Source organism: Lepisosteus oculatus, chromosome 12, assembly GCF_040954835.1.
Source record: "Lepisosteus oculatus isolate fLepOcu1 chromosome 12, fLepOcu1.hap2, whole genome shotgun sequence".
NCBI lineage: Eukaryota > Metazoa > Chordata > Actinopteri > Semionotiformes > Lepisosteidae > Lepisosteus > Lepisosteus oculatus.
Window position 1 is genome coordinate 14,137,382 of NC_090707.1, and position 19,791 is coordinate 14,157,172.

Genomic DNA, 19,791 nt, shown 5'->3' on the forward strand with positions numbered 1-19,791 from the left:
ACTACTTTTGCCAAGGATCTATGGTATGATGCATGCCTTCTGATTGTTTCATCTAAACCATCTGCCAGGCAGTTAAGTAATTGAAAGGTGCTCTAATGATTGGTCGACTAAGCATACCTGTTAGATGTTGATCCATTAAAATTATTCTTGATTGATTAATCTACCCTGTATAATGTGGCCAAAAAATCCATAATGGCTACATTCTGTTAATTGGTTCTCCCCTTTCCACCCTGCAGCAACACCTTTTCTGCTTCCTTCTTATCAGCACATCCTCATAGGACTCCAATAGAAGGAAGCAAAACAGGGCAATTGGATTCTCAATAATTAGGAGTTTGCCGAGTTCTCAGTTACATAATTAAGTCCTTAACTCCCACACAAATGGGATTCGTTTGAGCCGTTTTCAGTTCCTAAATTTATTTTAAAAAAGAGTTGTCTTCTTTTACACATCTAAGTTACGATCTCCAACATCTAAGAAGAAAGGTTGCATAGGTTCGGATCAACCAATAATTAATTTAACTAAGATTTACTTATGTTTCTTTGATGCATCTTCAATTGTTGTCAACTAATCTTCTAAATTTTATAACTAGCAGACTTACCCTATGGGATAGACGTGCTCAGCATCACGCATATTCACCCACCAACCCTGCCAGGTATTTCTAGAAATCTTAAATAAAAATATATAGAAATGCAATAAGCACAAAATCCAAATATAAATGTTATAACTGTATACAGAGCCTTCTTAAGAGTGCAGAAGGTGTATTGGCACTAAACCTCTGAGAATTAGTTGATGGTCAATATACAGGATCTCAAAGGTTTCATTAAAAAAACAAGTATAATTAAAGAAAAACATCACAGTTAAAGTAGAGATTATTATTATTGTTGTATTATGTTGTAGCACTCATAGTGGCTGCAGTACCTATTTTTATTAGTATGGAAATAGACTGTAAATATCTCTACAGTATTTTTAAAGAATATAGAATCTAAGAGCAGAATTTTTCTTAACTACCTAATAAATGTCTGTAAAAAAGTTACCTCTGAAGTAAAAGTAAGCAATTTTAAGAAATGCCTCCTATTTTACACTGCTGTGATATTTGTTTCAGTGTTAATACCTCAGACAGCTTTTCATTTATTTTTATTGCTGCATTGAAAGTCTGTGGAGCTGCCAGCTTGCTTTCGTTGGTTTTGCAATATAATTGAGCTTCATCATAGGACAGAACTGTATCATTCACAAACCAGAATTCATATCCGTCAATAAATATTGATGTTTCATGATGTCCTCCTGCAAAAATTATACACAACACATAAACAAGGGGACCATTCAATTAACATAAAATGCATTTTCAAAGATTAGTTAACCTAACCAAAACAAAAACGTATTTTTGCTCACTTCTGCTATTCAGATCTCATTTACCTCCAATATGCAACCTTTTGTAGACAAATCATACTCTTGTACTGTATACTATAAAGTCAATCCCCCCCTACCTGAGTGGTCACCCCTTTCAAACTGAAAGTCAAACTACTACTATTTATCTCCTGTTTTACAAACAATGTCAGATGAAAAATTACAGTGCTCAAGCGCTTAATATATTAACTACTGTTCTTTGCAGATGAAGACAGCAACATGCCTGATAAGTTAATTCATGGAAAAAAAATTACATTATGCTTAAGTCAAATAATTTCCTTACTTGATTTTCTGTGAAATGAAGCCCACTGACAAAGTAGTTCGGACTAAAGCAGACTATGATTTGATATAAAATGTTGTTGTTGCAGCTGCTATGCTGATATTTCTAATAGAATTTTGCTCACTTAAGAGTTTCCATAGTGTCTGTATTCTCTTATCTATTTTTGAATTTTAGGGAAGTGTACTTGCACAGTTAAGCAATCTCCTTACTACTGAATTTACAACAGTGGAACTACAATATGAACTCCCTTCCCCAGTATAAACTTACCAGGATTAAACCACTCTGGAGTCTTTGGCTTCACACCTGTGAATATTAAAAATGAACAGATAAAATGCAACAAACAAGGCTATTTTAAACAAGCATCCTAGAATTTTTTCTTGGCAATCATGTGTTATGCTTACTTAGGACTTGAGATTTTGGACTTTTTATTTTATTTTTGTTAATTTAGCAATTAGCAATTAATTTCACTTTTGATATATTTGTGGTTGAAATCAATGACGGGAATAAAGCAGAGGGAGATATTGTAAGTAGATCCATCCAGACTAGTTCTTGTTATCACTCTTCTACAATAAGCAGCCAAACACCAAGCCACTTCTTCTTAAGGTGGTGCAACTTTTTATTAATAATCAATCATAACTCTATCACGTTGAGATCATTCTGATAATATCACCATGGTTGTTTTTTTATTTAGATTCTCTTTGATTCTCTCCTCACCTTATAACATTCAGTGTAGAAAAGCCAATTATATGTAGCCTGAATTGCAATGCAAACATAATAATAACCCCATTTTCACTCTAATATGCCCTGTTTTGCCAAATCATCTGCCTCTCTTTATGCTGTGAGGCCAGAATACAAATTGCAGGGCTTTGGTGTCAACTAGAGGTCAAACACAGCTCTTGCTGACAAAACCCATTCTTTCAGGCACCTAGCCAGCAAACATCGGTCATCTGTGCCAGAGCTTTCTCAGTGAACTCCACCAACCTTTTGTCACCCTCCTGTGCTGGCAGTGCTTAACGGATTGTGCCATATACTCTCAGAACTTCCAACCAGAGCTGGCTGGAAACAGAACTCTTTGAGCTACCAGAGCTAAAAGAATCTTCCTGTACTCCAAGAGACTACTGATTGAGTTGTGCATGCTAAAGACTGATGATATGTTTTTGAACACTCTGAGAACAAATGATATGTAAAAGTCACGGAAGAGCCAAACTTTTAAATATAAATAAAAAGATTTAGGATTTTTGTGTACTGACAAATGTGACCCACTTTTAACCAATCCATTCACCTCTTGGTATCTGACATATCCACTCGAGTTTGGCATCACAATTGAAGGGATGTGCATAAAAATCCTTAGTCACTAAATCGTGAAACAGAATCATGAAGAAAGGCGTAAGTGTTCTCTTCTGTGTCTATTGGAAAAGATAGGATAAAACTGTGAATTAGAAAACGTTAAGTAGAATTTTAATTAGCAATTTAGTCAAATAAGTGCATGTCAAAATGTTAATACAGTATATGCCAGATAATGTTTCTCCAGAAATAAAAAAAAACAACTTAATTGCTGCACAGGTTTAAAAATCGACTCCTTGTTGTACCTATATAACCTATAATGTTGTTATATTCCCTCCTTGTCTCAAACATTACAGTTAAAGTATGTACACAATTAGATTTGATTTATATTATATTATATAACATATTTAAGTAGCAATACGTTTTTCTCCTGTTATTTTATTAATTTGCTTAGAAGATGCCCTTATCCATGGCAACACATATTGTACAGTTAACAAATTCTATATTAAGTATAGCAACACTAGTACAACGAAAACAATAGACATGATTGCAGGTAAGAGCAAGTGCAATAAAATACAGCAACGAACTAAAACAAAAGAAAAAATATTATCCTGCAACACTTGGCAAGTGTTTAAAATAGTTGTTTAACTGGTTTTTCAATTCCATTTGGCAAGATGAAGAATGTAGGTGACTCATAAGTAACTAGAAGAAAACAAAGGCGTTAAGCATGTTTGTGTCCCTAATAAATGCCAAACCATAAAACACTGAAGATGCAAATAAAAAACAGCTAAGAAAAGCAGGTATAATAATAAAGAGAAATAATAAATGGATGTTCTGGTAAATGATCAGGTCAAACAAAGTAAATTCATGACTTGTATTCTACCTTAAATGCAACGCAGTCACGATCATAATCATCATCTTCATGAAACTCTTCTGAAAAAACGACTGAGGAGACCTAAAACACAACAAAAAGCTACACTGTCAATGTTCATTGGAATGTTAATTGAAATATTAATTCCCCGACCTTAGTAAAATAATGTTTTGCTGTGTTTCAAACATGTGATTATGCATTACTATTATGCATTTACCACTGTTTTTCTAAAAAGGAAAGCTCTTTTCCTCCCTAATAATGACATCATCATAGCATTGATACATAATACTTGATTATCCCTCATAATCAGGGAGACTCATGCTCAATAATATAATGCCAGGCACTAGTTACAAAGGGACAGACAAAACTTCATCAGTTATTATTTTGCAATCCAAGTGCTGTATGAAAGTTACTTTCTACAACTTTGATCTTATCAGTCAAAATGCTGTGCAATAACTAATTCTTAATCTACTGTGTTCCAAATTGAAAGATTAACTAAAATAGTTATGCTGGCTACAGGGAAATACAGTACATTAACTTGTCTCATTGGTATTTTTAAAATGTCATAACAATATATAATAACAGTTAGCAAATGTAATTAATTCTAAACACATTTACGATGAAATACAAGTAAGACTTCCTTCAACTGTATACAATTAATAAATAAATGATGCACAATTAAAATGTATAAAACTTACTGGTCTGTTATCACTCCATTCCCACATGTTTTCAGATTCTGGGTTTCTCTTATTCAATCCAGTCCAAAAAAATCTATTGTTACTGTTTAGAAGCAAAATTAAAACAATATGAAAATGGCTCTAACAAAAATTAAAATTACTTGCATAGGTACTGTATTAGTAAATATTTTGTGTTTTAAGTGGGCGTTTTATATTCAGACCAATTTCCTAGTTATGTCCAATAAAAACTGTGCCATAGCATGTCCTTTATAACTTGATGAACAAGGCAGGATACAATTGTTTTAAGAAGAACAATGGTCTCATTTGATAAAAGCATATGAATAGTTGACAAAGTGGTACACAGAATTTGAATACAGAGTAGAAACAGACCATGAATTACACTGGTTTTGCATGATTCATAATTGGATGTACTTGAAAAACTCTAAAAATAAACACAGCTGAAGCATCACTGACATAGTCCACTTGGAGAAGATGGTGTCACTGAAGGGGTTCTGAGCTGTAGCTTTAATTCACCTGGTAACAATGTACCATGTGTAGGAGAAGAAAACATCTGGAGTCTCTGTTTTTGACACTAACAATGAGGTCCCTCTCTGTCTGGGACTGCTACAAGGGCACACACACAGTACAGCACAAAACGTTCTGTGCCTTCTGAATTTTTTTAATTGCTGTTATGATCCGCCAATTTAAATGTACACTAAACAAAGTAGTCAGACCTAATTGAAGAATAAAGTGCAGACTCTTTGTTTGCAGGATTATTGCTTAATCTTACATCACTGATCCACACACAAGAATACCTAACAGCTCCCTGATTGTGCAATTTACAGATAACTCCACTAAATATATTTACATGCTGGACTCTGCAGAAAAGGAAAATAAATCAAAGATGGGCATATTATTACTGTATGTAAAGTTCCTGGTTACTTAAGTGCACTTTCACACTGAAAAAAAAAAAGTAAAAAAGAGAATACAAAATGACCTGATTGTGTCCCTTAACAAGTAATGTAGGGCTTCCATCTCCTCATGGTGGCTGAAACTGGGCAAATGGGCTCCTAGCGCTTCACAGAACCTCTCTGCTTCTTCCCAAGTCCTCTTACGAACTATTCTTTCATGATGAAAAACCTGAAAACACAGCAGCACAAAGCCTTATAAAGGCATAACCTTTCTATATTCCACATGGGAGAAAGAGTGTAAGCCGCAACTTTAAAAGGTTGCACAACACTCTGCAATGATGATGGCAATAACTATCAACTGTGCGATGTACAATGCTGTTGTAATTTCTAACATTTTAAGTAATATTTCCTGTTCTATATATGAGCTGAGGAACTTAAATCACTGGTACTTTCTGTTGAATCTTGGCTGCTGGCTCTGTAACAAAGTCATGTTGCTGGAAACGCAATGTCTACTGTACATTTTTAACAGTCAGGTATCCCTGCCATGCATATGTCACCCTTAAGCATCAAGAGAGCTGGTGCATTAAGGTTGCGATTGTGGAAAAAACAGGGTAAGTGAATTCAGATATGAAAAATCTGGAGTAGTGGAGCATGTTATTGCCACCAGGTTTACTCTATCCCTTCTAAGACAGCAGACTGTTAGAAATTTTCCATTGTCATATGAACCAAGATTTGCATGTTGTGTAAATCATTTTACTAACCTTGTAACAGTAAAGAAGGCCTTTTTGAGACTGCCAACCAGGAGGACAGGGGGCATCAGGATTGGGTTCAGGTTCTGGTTCTGTGTGAGAACCGATGTCCATCTTGCAGATGGAGATGGCTTTAAAAGTATCACAATCCTTGACCTCCCACTTTCCCAGGGCCTTGCCAGCAGACATTGCAACACAGCCCTTGAGGTGAGCTGTAACAACACAGCTTGGGTTACATAAGTTTTACTTTCTTTCTGCATACACGGGTTTAAACAACAACTAGGCAATAGTTTATTTCACCTATTGCTTAGTTTGAACCATTTGTCTCCCAGTCAAACAAAGAAAATATTTGCATTAATGCTTGGATACATGGACAGAAACTTTCCACTTGTTTTGGCAGCAAGAGGACTCATTCACAATGGTAAAAACCCACTAAATATAAGTGACAACTCCCTTAGCAGGTTCTTAAAATAATATACTCAATAAACTTGAAAAAAGAGCAATGACTCATTGAAGTTATTTTCTAATTTCGAAATATTTTCCTAGTTTTAGTAGTTTGTGGTCAAAAAGCAATACAAATACCCCCCCCCCCCTTATTTTCTACCTGGTTCAAATGTATTCCAGTTAGTGTACGTGACACGATCCATTACTCCATTTTTGGTCAGCCACTGGTAGTCTCCAGTACCATTTGTGTCGTGAAAGCTTGTCCATATGTACTGAGCTTCTTCTCGAATGTTTTCTCTAATGAGGCTGTTAATAAATGCCTGTTCAAACCTGAAATGTGTTCAATAACAATGATGTTTGAATAGAGTCACAAAGACCAAAAGATTATCAATTTAAATACAAAGAATAGACATGATAAAAATGTGAAATGATTACCCGTTCCTTATTGTAAGATCACATCTATCCTTAAACATAACCTCTTTATTTTCCACTTTATAGCACGAATTGCCATGTCTCTTCCAATTCTGTAACATAAGAAGTAAAAACCACCCAATCTTTAGCAGCCTTGAAAAACATAAAAAATCTTTAAAAGTTTATGTTCAAAAGAAGACCATTTTTAGTGTCAAGACAAGTATCATGAGTGGCATGCTACAATACTTTAAATATATTAAACACTGATATATGCCTATACAGGCTAAAAAAAATTGTATATGTTTACAGTGTTAAACAGACTCTTAATGTTACCAAAGCCATTTGCTAAAAAAAAGAATAGTGTCAGCTGAATGAGATCAATTAGCTACTGTATGGCCTCCTCTCATCTTCAGTCTTATGTACTGTATATTCTTATTTCTCAAGATTTTGCACAGCTTCACGTATATATGTGGTAAAACACATTATTTGATTATTATTAAATTAAGGTAATCCTAATAGACATCCTAAAAGTACTGCTTAAAAACAGTATGTCATCATTATCAAGTGGGAACTGTATTCATGTTTCCAATTTGATAGTTGTACTAAATTGGATTGTTTGGCAGGAATTTTTATATCAACTGTAACCCTTTAGGAATTTCTTTGTACTAAATTTAATTCCCCACACAGGGAATACAGATATCTCAAGAGACCTCTAAACACATATTAAGAAAGCACATTTTTGCTACTCTATACTTACACATGCAAACCGCATCATTCTTTGACTAACTGCAGCTTAAAGTAGAATGCGATAAGTTTAAAAATACACTACCACCTAAACATTTGAAAGCCACAAACGATGCACAAAGGGCTTGGAAAACGGAACAGCATTGCTTATTTTCTTTGCAGAGAGCTCTCAGGCTTATTAAATAAACAGGGATTACTTAGAAAACCACTCTTTAAAAATCATGTGTAGGCTTGGCTTGATGAGAAGACTAAATCCAAAACAGCGCTGCCCCAACCTGCTTCTCCTTGCAGAGAAGTAGAGTTTGCAATGCTGGGCTTTTTATTTTAATAATTTCACATTATCTAGCCATTACTAACAGACATTATCTGGGTTATTAAGTTCCACATTATCAGGATTTTCTTATTCCTTTGATTTATTTCTTGAGGGATATAAAATATTAGGAGGTATCTGCATGAAATCTTCCATGTTAAAATTTGACTCCTAACACCTAGTGCCAAATGCTGCTTGCAGGAAGAACACAGAGAAAATATATCAATGTCTTCCCAAGCTTTTGTGTTATGGTATAATACATTTCCTCACATTCAGATATCAATATCTATTTCTAATAATATACAGTATAAAGCTAACACACTCTGCAATGTGTCCAGGTGGTATAATGTCCTTTGAGAAACATGTACAGTATCACCACAGAAGACCTTTAAAATTTACCTATTTAACTACAGGACACTATTAAATGCATCATTATGTATACAGTTTTATGGAACTACATTAATTTAACAAAATATCAACAAATGATTAATACATGTAGAGTAAATGTACTGTAGCTAATTCATCACTCATCTTGCAATGCTAACTTTTGCTGCTAAATATGTTGGTACAGGTGAAATCTGCTTACCCCTTCTGCCGGGCAGCCTGAGACTGACTCCGATTCATTTACCTCACCTCTCTTTTTGCACACATAAGGTAGCTTCTCATCACACGGTTTGATTTTCCAAAGACCAAGCTGAAGGTTTAAAGGCAGCAATGTTACCCTTGCAATACACTTCTCAATGTTCTTGGCAAGAGCATGTCTTTGGTGAAAAAACCATGTCTGAAATCCTGGTTTCACACATGCTGAATTTGCTTTCATTCAACACATGACACTATACGAAAAGCTAGCTCTTGTACAAGGACACTTTGCACTGTCATGAAACAGTATGACATGATGTTTGATGGTACACTTTTAATTACATTTCCAACAAAGATAAGTTGTATTTTGTCTAGGAAAATTTACTTTATGAAATTTGAAGGTTGTACTGTAAAAACAGAAGAAAATAGAACAAGAGGCAAACCAACATACTGTACCTCTCCTGAATATGCCACACAGTTAGCAGTACTAGCTGAAGGAAGACTTGGTTCATCCCTACTCCAGTATGTGAAGGAAACTGGAGATTCATCACTCCACTGGAACAAGCCTGAATTGCTCCTGAGTCCTGTCCACACTTCCTGTTCAGCATCTGCTCAATTTTTTATCATTATTTATTAGAATGGCAATGCTTTCATGGATAACACAGAACCTCTCAGCACATACTGAATGCAACTAACCATTTAAATATGACTTAAAACACAATGGTGTAATTCACAGTGTTGGGCTGTCAGGACCCCTCTGCTACTGTACTTTCCTTAAGGAACTCTGTTGTAGCTACTGGGTTTCGTTACCTTTTCCTTGTGACTGTTCTTTATAATTATATAGTTTATAGTTTGCCATTGTGATGAGATCAAAAACATAATTGAAACAGGTTTAAAAAACTTGACAACAAAAGTAAGCCCCACCTATTGCTAGCTTCTTTTGTCTAATTTCAAGTAAAGAAACATAAAATAAAACCTACTATACTGATTTATGGCAGTTAACAGATAATAAACCATGAGAGGTCAGGAATACCTTTATGGAGTTTAGTGATGATCAGCTCCACATCTGCTAAGGAGTGAATGCTGATTAAATCTCCTCCCCTCTCCTTACAGGAACTCTGAGCATTCTGCATGGTATTTGACTCCTCCACCATCATATAACAGAACCCATTAAATGGAAGCCACTCTTTTTCACAAGTGGTTGTTTTGTACATCCATGGGTCTGCCAAAACATTTTTGAGAAGATAGTAAAAGATTTCACATTACAGTTGGGTTGCATACAACAAAAGAGAAGTAAAAGTTACGCAAAATGGCTCCTTTAAAAGTTGGCAATTCAGCCTAAGAGAGGCCAAGAAGAGAATGGGCAGCCAATGAGCTTATCTGGATACAAATGACTAATTTAGGATGGATTTCATCCATGCATTTTCCTTGAGAATTAGCTTCAGCACTGCATAGTGTTGTACTGCAATGCAAATACATGGCAATCTTTAAATTCAAATCTTTAAAATGCCACAATTGTTACAGCTTTTCTGTTTCTACGTTCGCTTTTAACATACCAGATGCTTATTAAAGAATATGAGCAATATATAGAGAAAATGCATGCATGAACTTTCACTTCATGTCTCTTCAGGCCTGTTGTCAGAACAGTGTCAACGTCGCAAGTTAAGGTCTTCAGATTCAAAGCTCATCAGGTTATATAAAACTAGACTGTAATTAGTGATTTCTAATTTAAATATAACTTTAAAATCCAGTCTACCCACACAAATAACTCAATTTAAATGGGATTTAGTAGTTATGCAGGAAAGTAGTGATTCAAATCACTCACTACATAAAGAAACCTATAGAGATAACCTGTTATTTGTAGCATTGTTAAAAGTTTAAAAATAACATTTTGGAAACAAATTAACTTTTCTTTCCACTTCTCCCTTGCTGCATAAAAAATGATTTCCTGCTATCCTGATGTCCAAATAAGTACTGCCTGAAATTTGATTCTACTTATTTTCACAGCCACATGTACGGAGTCCATTTTCAAACTTGTAAGAGATGGGAGTTAATACATACATATTTCTAGACTGCTAAAATAACAAAAAGCAGTTTTTATTAAAGATATGTTTCCTGATTTGGATTCCCAAAACAGAATAAAGAGCTTACTTATTTCAGTCTGTGATTCATGAATGCGTTTCTTGCAGATGTATGGCAACTTCATTTCACAAGACCATCTCTCCCAGTCACCTTGAGAATTCATCACTCCACAGCTGGACTCTTTTAACATGGATCTCACAGGCATCCCTTACACACAAAAGGGAAAAAAAGGGAAGAATGTTCAATCACTTCCATAACCGCGAAAATACAACACATTTACAAGAACACAAAACGACCACTGGTTTAAAGCGGATGTCTTTGGCACCCAGTTTGGGTTTTATATAAATTATACTCGTGTCTTTCTTAAACTGAATTATAAAGAATCCATTCAGGCATCTGACTCTTATTGAACAAGTCCAACAATACCCACCACGCACACTGTGTTTTGCAGGCAATGACCTTGTTTGCTATAATGACTCCTTTGTTTGTACAGCTCTGTTTATTGTATTAACAAAATGCAGGCTGTCTGATTACTCAAACATGATTATTTAGAAAGAAGACAGTCTTATAGTTACCTTCATTCCAGCCCACAAACACAAGTGGAGTCCTGTCAGACCACTGCCACCCATGTGACATATCCAGCTGATTTAATCCAATCCAGACAGAATCAGGAAAGTTGCTTTCCACAGCTGGTGAACATAAACACAGATTAAAATATTAGAAACTGTCCTACACAGTGACTTATGATTGACCTTCATTAGCAATGCTGCTAGCACAGACACACACACAGATAAAGTTCTCCTAAACATTTTTCTGTTCAACAATGAAACAGAGTTTGCAAGACTTTTGAATTTGCTTCTGTAAAGAATTCAAGATAACACTTAAAAGTTTTTTTGACTGAAACTGTAAAAGAGCAATCCTTTATTAAGATTACCAGGACTAAACATCCGAACATTGTTTATAATTACTTGTTTGTATTCCAGATGACTGTATTACGTTGCTATCCTATATTAATATTTGAAAAACACAGCTAGACAAACATACATTTCTTTTATATTCACAAGAAACAACATGACTTGTTTTTCTTAGATACTGCATAAATTCAGTACAGTGTTCACACAAATGTTTACCCATGCAGAAGATTTTGAATGTTGAAGTATTATACAATTAACACCTTTAAATCATTTAAATTAAGTCAAAAGAATTCAAATATTCACTCTGCGCACTTAGTCGTAGTTAGATGCACATCGCTCTTTAACACATCTATTGTTATTACACCTTCTGACTCAAAATCTATCTCCAGTCTTAACAACACACAGTACACACTGTGGTATGAGTGACCTACTGGCAGAGTCTAAAAGCTAAAAAAAACAAATCCACAATCACAAAATAAATCAGATGGGAATTTCCTTTTGCACAGAAAAAAGCCTTCTCACCGTGTAGGGAAGCCTGCTCAGAGGAATTATACATGCTCAGTAAATCCCCTCCTTGACTCAGACATGACACACGAGCATCTTTCCAAGTCAGCGCCGACTGAAAGTTAAACTGGTAGCAGTGTTCGTCCCTCTCTTCCCACAAGACTTTGCATCCTTTTTCTATGAAAAAGTTTAACAGTGATTTGGTGAAAAACTACTCCCGAGATGTTTGAGCCAAAAAAAAAAAATAACACATAAAGCCGAGAGGACACTTGATTCAAAATGACATTATACAGCAAACTGTACAATGCATTAGCTTCATTTCAAGAATGAAAGTCCATTACAACAGCATTAATAGAAAAGTAGCATTTCTGTGTCTTCTAAAATGTTCTTGGATTGCAAAAATCAATTTAGGCTAGGCACTTGTCAAAGAATGCGGTCCATTAACAACAAAAGGCAATGCTAAAAACGAGTGCAGAAAAGCTGCTAAACTTGAAGTTCTGACAATTTGTAAGGTGTAGTCATACATACAGTAATGTTTTCTAACTGTGTTCTAACTGCACTCCTGGAAAATACAACAATGGGTGGTGTTGGGGACTGTCCTTTCCTTACAAAGAACTCTGCACAACAAATTGTTATATTACTTTATTACTTTCACATTTGATCCGTGAATGAGGAACGGCGAATAGCACTCACCAGGCTTCAGACAGACTCCCCACTTGCCATCTGTATCATAATCTGCAGTGGTGGGGCACCATTCCCTCCCTTCCTCTCTCCCATCGGAGATACAGTCATGATGCCAGGTCCCATTCACTTGAAACGGGAGTTCGCAAGGTGACCCAAAGGAGTTCCCTCTCGTCGTATACACCACTGAGGAGAGGACAGGCAGAGTGATGAACCGACTTCATATTTTGCAAAATGGTAAAAAACTCAGAAAAAACAGCACTCAGAAAAAATGGCTTCTACACCTAACACTGTATTTTAAACAGGTTGAGGGTTTATTAGTAGCAGTATATCCTTACTCCTACAAGTCTCTACATTGGCTGCCTATCAAGTCACATATTCAATATCATGCATAACAATCTTGTGACTGAATTTCAAGGCTCTAAATAAGGTGGTTCCCTCATACATCTCTGAACTCATTCATGTTTACATTCCCTCCTGTAATCTCTGTTCAGTTGACGCTGGTCCTTTGCTCACTGTACCTTGGACTAAATCTCAAACTTTTGGTGAACATGCTCTTTTTATCCCTGCTCCATAATGAGAAACATATTCTTTCACTCTCTTCAAATCACCTTTTTACCAAGAACTATGTCTGACTGCCCTACATTTTGTTTTTATGAACCTGTATGTTCTTGTTTAATTATTTTCTTTTGATTGTGCTATTTTTGTCTTATTCACTATGTATAAAGTCCGAGGCTTGGAAAGGCACTTTAGAAAATAAGATATTATTATGAAAATCTCTCTTTTTTCTTTGCAAGGAACATCTTGAACATTTTGAAACAAAGAGAGGGGGAAATTAGGAACCATACAGAACAAGACAAAATACGTTAAGCTTGTAAAACCAATCAAGCAAGCCTGTCCTTGAATGTTTGCATAACTTAATTTCTACTTGCTTAGGTTTAGTTTTCCACAAGTAGTTCAAAACAAGCTTCATTTATTGTGCTTGAAAAGAAAAAAAAGTATTAAAAAATTCAAAGGAATATCACCAGAACAAGGTTGTAGGTTAGCTGTGCATGTTCTTATGAAAACAGTATAGATGTTGCCTAATATAAACTTAAGCCATCATTATTTTATTCAGGGCTGACAATGTAATAAAAGCTATTCAAAGTTCGAATACAAGGAGTAGTACATCTTCAAGTTTGTGTTCTTTCAGAAATATTTTTTTTTAATTTTCATAATGTTCATAAGTAGATTCATCCATCATAAAACCATAAACCATTTATAATTGTGGCATAATAGTAGTATTTTAACCTGTTAACTGTCAGAATAACTAAAGAATCTTTTTGTTCACACTCTATTGAGCAGAAGTTGAATAAATTAAGAATTATTATTTTTCCAGTTCAAGAGAGTTTTAATCTATGGTGAATGTCTCAACAACCTGGCTAAACAGACTGACCAAAACTGGAGTGAAATCCTTTATCTACAGACTCAAGCCATTGAAGAGATAATGAACAAGAATTTCTTCTCTTTCAGAGTAAACATAAATTGTATGGACAATATGAAAAACACCTTTCTTCAGTTCCTTGTTAAAACCAAACTCCTGTGGCCCCGGAACTGAATTTTTGTTCTAACATTCACTTGTGTCACAGTCACTGGGTGGATCTTTTAGTTTTAATCCTACTAAAAAACTCCCTTAATCTTAAACAAGAAGCAGCTTCTGCCAAAACTCTAGGAATTCCCTTAGTTCTAAATGTTGTTGCTGGAACAGCATCCTTTGCAGATTTGAATTCTAAGAAAGTTTCAAACATTACTGTAAGTGATTACACTCCTTTTTTACAGTGTGGGTACCTAAAAAAACTTTACAAATTTCCTCTAATGTAACTCAACAGTAACAAAACAAGACTTTTAAATAAAATAATAAACGATCTAACTTAAACTATAAATCACTGTGGTACAACAGGCCAATTATAATAGTGTTACTCAAGTATATCATGTTACATTAAGGAGGTGAGTCTCTCAGGTCTTTATTTACTGTACTGGTGACCAGGATACATTCATAACCTGCTAAAAGAAAAAAATATTTATTCTAAATGTTATGAAATGTTTAACTTACAAGTGCCTTCATGTGAAACCATTTAGTGTAACCCAACATCAGCTCAGCCCTGGCACTCACCTTTATAAGGACGCTGGCAGATATTTTCAGAGCTGTTGTCTCTGACCCACGTATCCGTTAAATCACTGCTTGTAGTTATGGTTCCATTTGAAACAGCTAATGATCTCTGGAATACACCATACAGAATACCTCCTCTGCAGCGCCACCATAACATTACTTTTTTATGGTCACATTCATACATTCCAATGGTTTTGCTTGTGGAGTCAAATCCTAGGCACTGTGATGATCCAATGTGAAAAAGTCTGTGTTCGGATCCCCATTTCCACTGAACAGAAGCAGAAGAGTCTTTGCATTCCATTAAACTCAGCTTGGAGTTTTCAGCTTGAAGACACTTGTTGTAGCTTTCATGACGAATTGAAAATATGCCATTATCTAGGAACAGAAGAGAAGACAAAACTGAGAATGAGCTCTTTAAAATCTTTTTCTAAGCAATACATTCACAAATATAGTTTTTTTGCTAGAGTAAAAAAGATACTCTAGAATTAATCCAGAAAAGAGCAATCAGATACATTCCTGGTCTTTAAGAAATTCCCTTCACTGATCGGCTAAAAGAACTGAATCTTTTTAGTCTTGAACAGTGAAGACATCTGGGGGACCTGATTCAACTATTTGCAGCTATTCAAAGGCTTTAGCAAAGGCTTCTCAATGGACTTCTGATAACTAAGCTTATTTCAAGAATTAAATTGAGATTTTTGGATCTCTTTCTACTATAAAAAAACAAATAACAATAGATGGGCCAAATTACCCCTCCCCCCCCCCATAAGTAACCATTCTTTTATCGCATAGTGACTTTCAAAATGTAACTCACATTGTATATCTTTTAAAAGTTAAATTACTTTTCATGTACAATTAATAATAAATATTTCATATGAAGTCAATTCACTGATGTGCACTGTGCTGTTAATGAGGCAGCAGGTATTGATTGTGTAGATCTATACTGTAAAATAATGCCAAGGGACAAACAGTACACTCCTCTCCAAGAATCAACCAAGGGGCAAGTCAGTTCCTGTTCTGCCCGGCATGCATTTCTTCAGAAATGAAGAGCAGGTTCAGCAATAGACTGATTCATCCACGGTGCGACAGGGAGCGCTACAGGAGGTCATTCTTGCTTTCTGCCATAAGACTGTAAAACGCATCCACCTTGCGTCTGGGCAGAGGCAACATTGACAGTGACCTGTTTCTGGACTGAACGCATCTACACATCTACTGCTATATCTGTTCTCTTTCTTTTCTTTTCCTGTTTACAACCATTTTTTGTGCAATATATGCCAGGGACCTGTGCAATACATTTATATCTATATCTTTATTTACATCTATATTTATATTCATATGTGTGATACGATTTTTCTGTGCACTGTTCTGTTCTAGTTTGTTCTTTGTGTGTCTGGACTGTGAGTAACTCTTTTAGTGCACTCCTCACTGTACTGATTGTATTGTATGTATTGTCCTATGTATGTATTGTATTATTATTATTATTATTATTATTATTATTATTATTATTGTATCATTCGTTACACTGTGGCTGTGTTGTTTGTGTTAAGCTGCTGTTGCACTGCAATTTCCCTCACGGGATCCAAGTATCTATCTATTCAGATTTGGGTAGGGGGACTGTATAACCCTGTAGGGACTATGTAGATTGAGTTGGGAAAGCTTGCGGTGTATGTTTTAAGATTAGTTTTGAAACCATACCCTATCTTATTTCATGTTTTGAAACTCCCAAAATGAATTTAACTATAACTGACCTCTGGCCCTATTCTTTTTCTTCATTAAACCATAACATGAGACGTTCCTGAGAACATAAGACAGGTTACAAACAGCTGGAGGCCATTTGGCCCATCTGACCTATTTGGTAGTTTATTACTTATTGATCGAAGGATCTCATCCACCTCCCTCTTGAAGATTGGAAAGCCAGGGTATCGGCTTCAACCACATAGCTGGGTAGCTTGTTCCATTCTCCCACTAACCTCACTATAAGCAATGACATATTTTGTAGTGTAATTACACTGGCAGGAGCAAAGTGCAGTCTTATCTGCCCTACTAATCAAGGAATAAGACCACATAACCATATAGTGAGTAAGCCAAATGAACAGAAACCAGGGCTCAGTTAACATTCAGTTTTTCAGATGAATCTTTACAGTGCGCTGTTCATCCTTGACATCAGATCTTTAATTCACTTTTATACTGCTTCTCAAGGACAAAAAAGCAGCAACAGTTCAACTCAGGAATACTGTCAACTTGCTGGATAAAATTGTATATTAAATTGTATATTAAAAACTCAGAACACTGTATAAATCAAAATCAATACATGATCAATCAACACTACCTGAACTACATTTCTAGCTCCAAATGAAAGGTTTTCATATTAAGTAATTTCCAAAACAACATTGACAAATGTTTAGATGTAAATCCCACCACGGCTATCACTGCAGGACTCTTTCTGACTGGTAATTTCAGATGACACTGGCACAGTTCACACCATGATCAAGAGACAATTCTATTGTATCACATTATGATGCATGATTGTCCTTGCTTTGTGCTCAAAATATGTGCACTTGCTTCCTTCTATTATTATATTGTTACTGGATTTATTTATGCTGTGCTTTACAATATCCCTCACACTCACATGTGTTTACTAGCATGATTTTAAGAAATACTCAGCTCACATTTGACTCTAAACTTATTACAACCCATTTTTCCCCCCTTTTCGTGGATCAATAGACCACAAATCCAGGGGGGAATTGCATAGAAGCCCACTGTAGTTTGCAGTTATTTTAAAGTTATGTCAAAAGCATGATGACAATTTCAAAAATAATTTTAAGACACTTTTAAAGGAAGGAGAAAGGCCCAGTGCAAGACTTCGTGGCTCCTGTATCTTCCCTTTTTCTCTGAGCACTTGGTTATTTAACTGAACACCACATTAACCTATTTTGTAAAGAAGGCTTTTTAATTGTCTTTATCTCTAAAACCACAAGACATTAAGCAGGAACTCTTCAGAGGAAGAAAACAATGAAAAAAGCATGGAAATTATTATTGAATTATTATGACACCATTAAACAACCAAAAGTCAAGCAGGAATGTGAGCCAATATGAAATTCAGTCGTGAGGGCAGAGAAAGCCCAGGGCTAGGATGAGCCATCCCTGGTGGAGATATCAAGGTGTGAATGAGTTTTATGTGGCTGGATCTACTCGGAGAGGAAGCTTATTTGTGACCGTGAACTATGCGTGTCCGCATTTTGAGCACGAATTAAAAAGAGATGTATCAGACCAGCTACAGTAGAATTCGTTTCAGTCAAGGGTGTCTAATCCTTGTCGCGCACAGCTGCTTTCTCTGCAGTGTTGGGTTCTGGCTCAGCTCTTTACTACCTTGTTCCACAAATTACTGGGTTGGTCAATTGATTAGGACAAGTTTAGCAGCTTTTCGCATTTCTCAAGGTGCCGCAGACTTACGAAGCTCCCCTACCCCCAAGGACTAGACAGCCATAATATCTGCGACTTTCCAGAAAGAAATGAGGGTGAATGGAGATGATCGTGTTTGGGATCATACACCTTCTTGTAATGGTGTTTAGCAATTCCACGTTTTAAATACACACAGGTCTTCTTAATAAACGAAAAAATAATAATTGAGTGAAACACGGACATATTACACTGATAACAAATGTTTTAAATCGATAATTATTTTAGCTTTCAGAACGGTGTTATTGATTATGTTGCTTTTAAGAATAAGAACCTGGCTATGGCAACATGATCGATCACAAAAATACTGTATAACAAAAAAGTTACTTTTTGCATTTTCTAAAGTTCACTTTACATTCTACTTTCAAATTTTTATGTTTACGTAGACAGTAGACATAAACCAAACAAAATCTATTCCCGAAAAACAGCAAATGCAGACACTTTGTTCTGTAATCTGTGACTAACAAAATCATGTTATCGGGTTTATTATATATGACTAAGCGATACTGTGTTGCCTCACTGTGTGACACCGAACTGTCTGGGAAATTTTCGAAGATTACCCAATCGCTAGTTTGTTAATTTCAGTTTCGGTTCTGAATTGTTCTTAATATTGGTGAAATCGAATTTAATGAGTGCTGAGACTTTCAGAGCGTCTTCTCTAGACGAAATCTTAGTTTTCCTTACTCTTCAATTTCGGCATGGAGATAACACTGCACAATTCGCGGTTCCTCACATGGCCGTTGCTAGCAAACTTAAGACTTCCGGGTTTTAACTTAAAAAAAGTACATATCTAGCAGGCTAATCCTTAAACCCCCACACCCTTTTGCTGCCCGAAGCGCTGCACCAAAATGAAGTTTCGAATTCGAAATAGAAAGGTGATCACTTACCCGTATCTCCATTTGCTGTACAGGTTACAAAATAAAGGGGCGTACAGCCCAGGAGTAAAAACACAGAAATATGAGCCCTTAGTCTCGGACCCTTCTTCATGCTTATAACAGTGCACCTGCTATACAACCTAAAGCATTAAATTTACAATATATCTGCGCAATAAACCCACCCTTCTCTATGACCGCCAGAGCAGCTGACAGCCCTTATCATTAGTCTCCACCCTTTCTGAAAGCTTACCATAATAAACTAGTCTTCGGAACGCTTTCAACACCCTCCATTGGACGCTTCAACAACTCGTCATGTGTTTCTGTCTTAAAGTGTAGCCGCTTCTCCGACGAAGACGACACTTTTTACTCGAGATGTGGGTTTAGAAATTACTCGAAATGTATGTGCTTATTTTATACTTTGCGTAATATGTTATTTTGATAAATTAGTTTCCATTACTCTTTCTTTCT

The 19,791-nt window shown here is 35.7% G+C and overlaps 1 protein-coding gene across 1 annotated transcript in view; it reads right to left on the reverse strand.

Annotated features, from left to right (window-relative positions):
- ly75 (lymphocyte antigen 75) overlaps positions 1–19,534 on the reverse strand; it is a 30,872-nt gene extending 11,338 nt beyond the window's left edge. Inside the window, exons 1-19 of the mRNA XM_015358898.2 lie at positions 19,336–19,534; positions 14,996–15,367; positions 12,856–13,029; positions 12,181–12,339; positions 11,320–11,433; positions 10,814–10,951; positions 9,696–9,884; positions 9,119–9,270; positions 8,670–8,777; positions 7,054–7,142; positions 6,779–6,948; positions 6,187–6,386; positions 5,512–5,654; positions 4,536–4,617; positions 3,850–3,921; positions 2,965–3,088; positions 1,950–1,985; positions 1,110–1,279; positions 597–664 (exon numbers count right to left, since the gene is read on the reverse strand). Of these exons, the coding sequence (XP_015214384.2) occupies positions 597–664; positions 1,110–1,279; positions 1,950–1,985; positions 2,965–3,088; positions 3,850–3,921; positions 4,536–4,617; positions 5,512–5,654; positions 6,187–6,386; positions 6,779–6,948; positions 7,054–7,142; positions 8,670–8,777; positions 9,119–9,270; positions 9,696–9,884; positions 10,814–10,951; positions 11,320–11,433; positions 12,181–12,339; positions 12,856–13,029; positions 14,996–15,367; positions 19,336–19,435 (2,660 nt within the window). The 5' untranslated portion in view covers positions 19,436–19,534. The remainder of the gene's footprint in view (positions 1–596; positions 665–1,109; positions 1,280–1,949; positions 1,986–2,964; positions 3,089–3,849; positions 3,922–4,535; positions 4,618–5,511; positions 5,655–6,186; positions 6,387–6,778; positions 6,949–7,053; positions 7,143–8,669; positions 8,778–9,118; positions 9,271–9,695; positions 9,885–10,813; positions 10,952–11,319; positions 11,434–12,180; positions 12,340–12,855; positions 13,030–14,995; positions 15,368–19,335) is intronic.
- Positions 19,535–19,791: the final 257 nt, after the last annotated feature.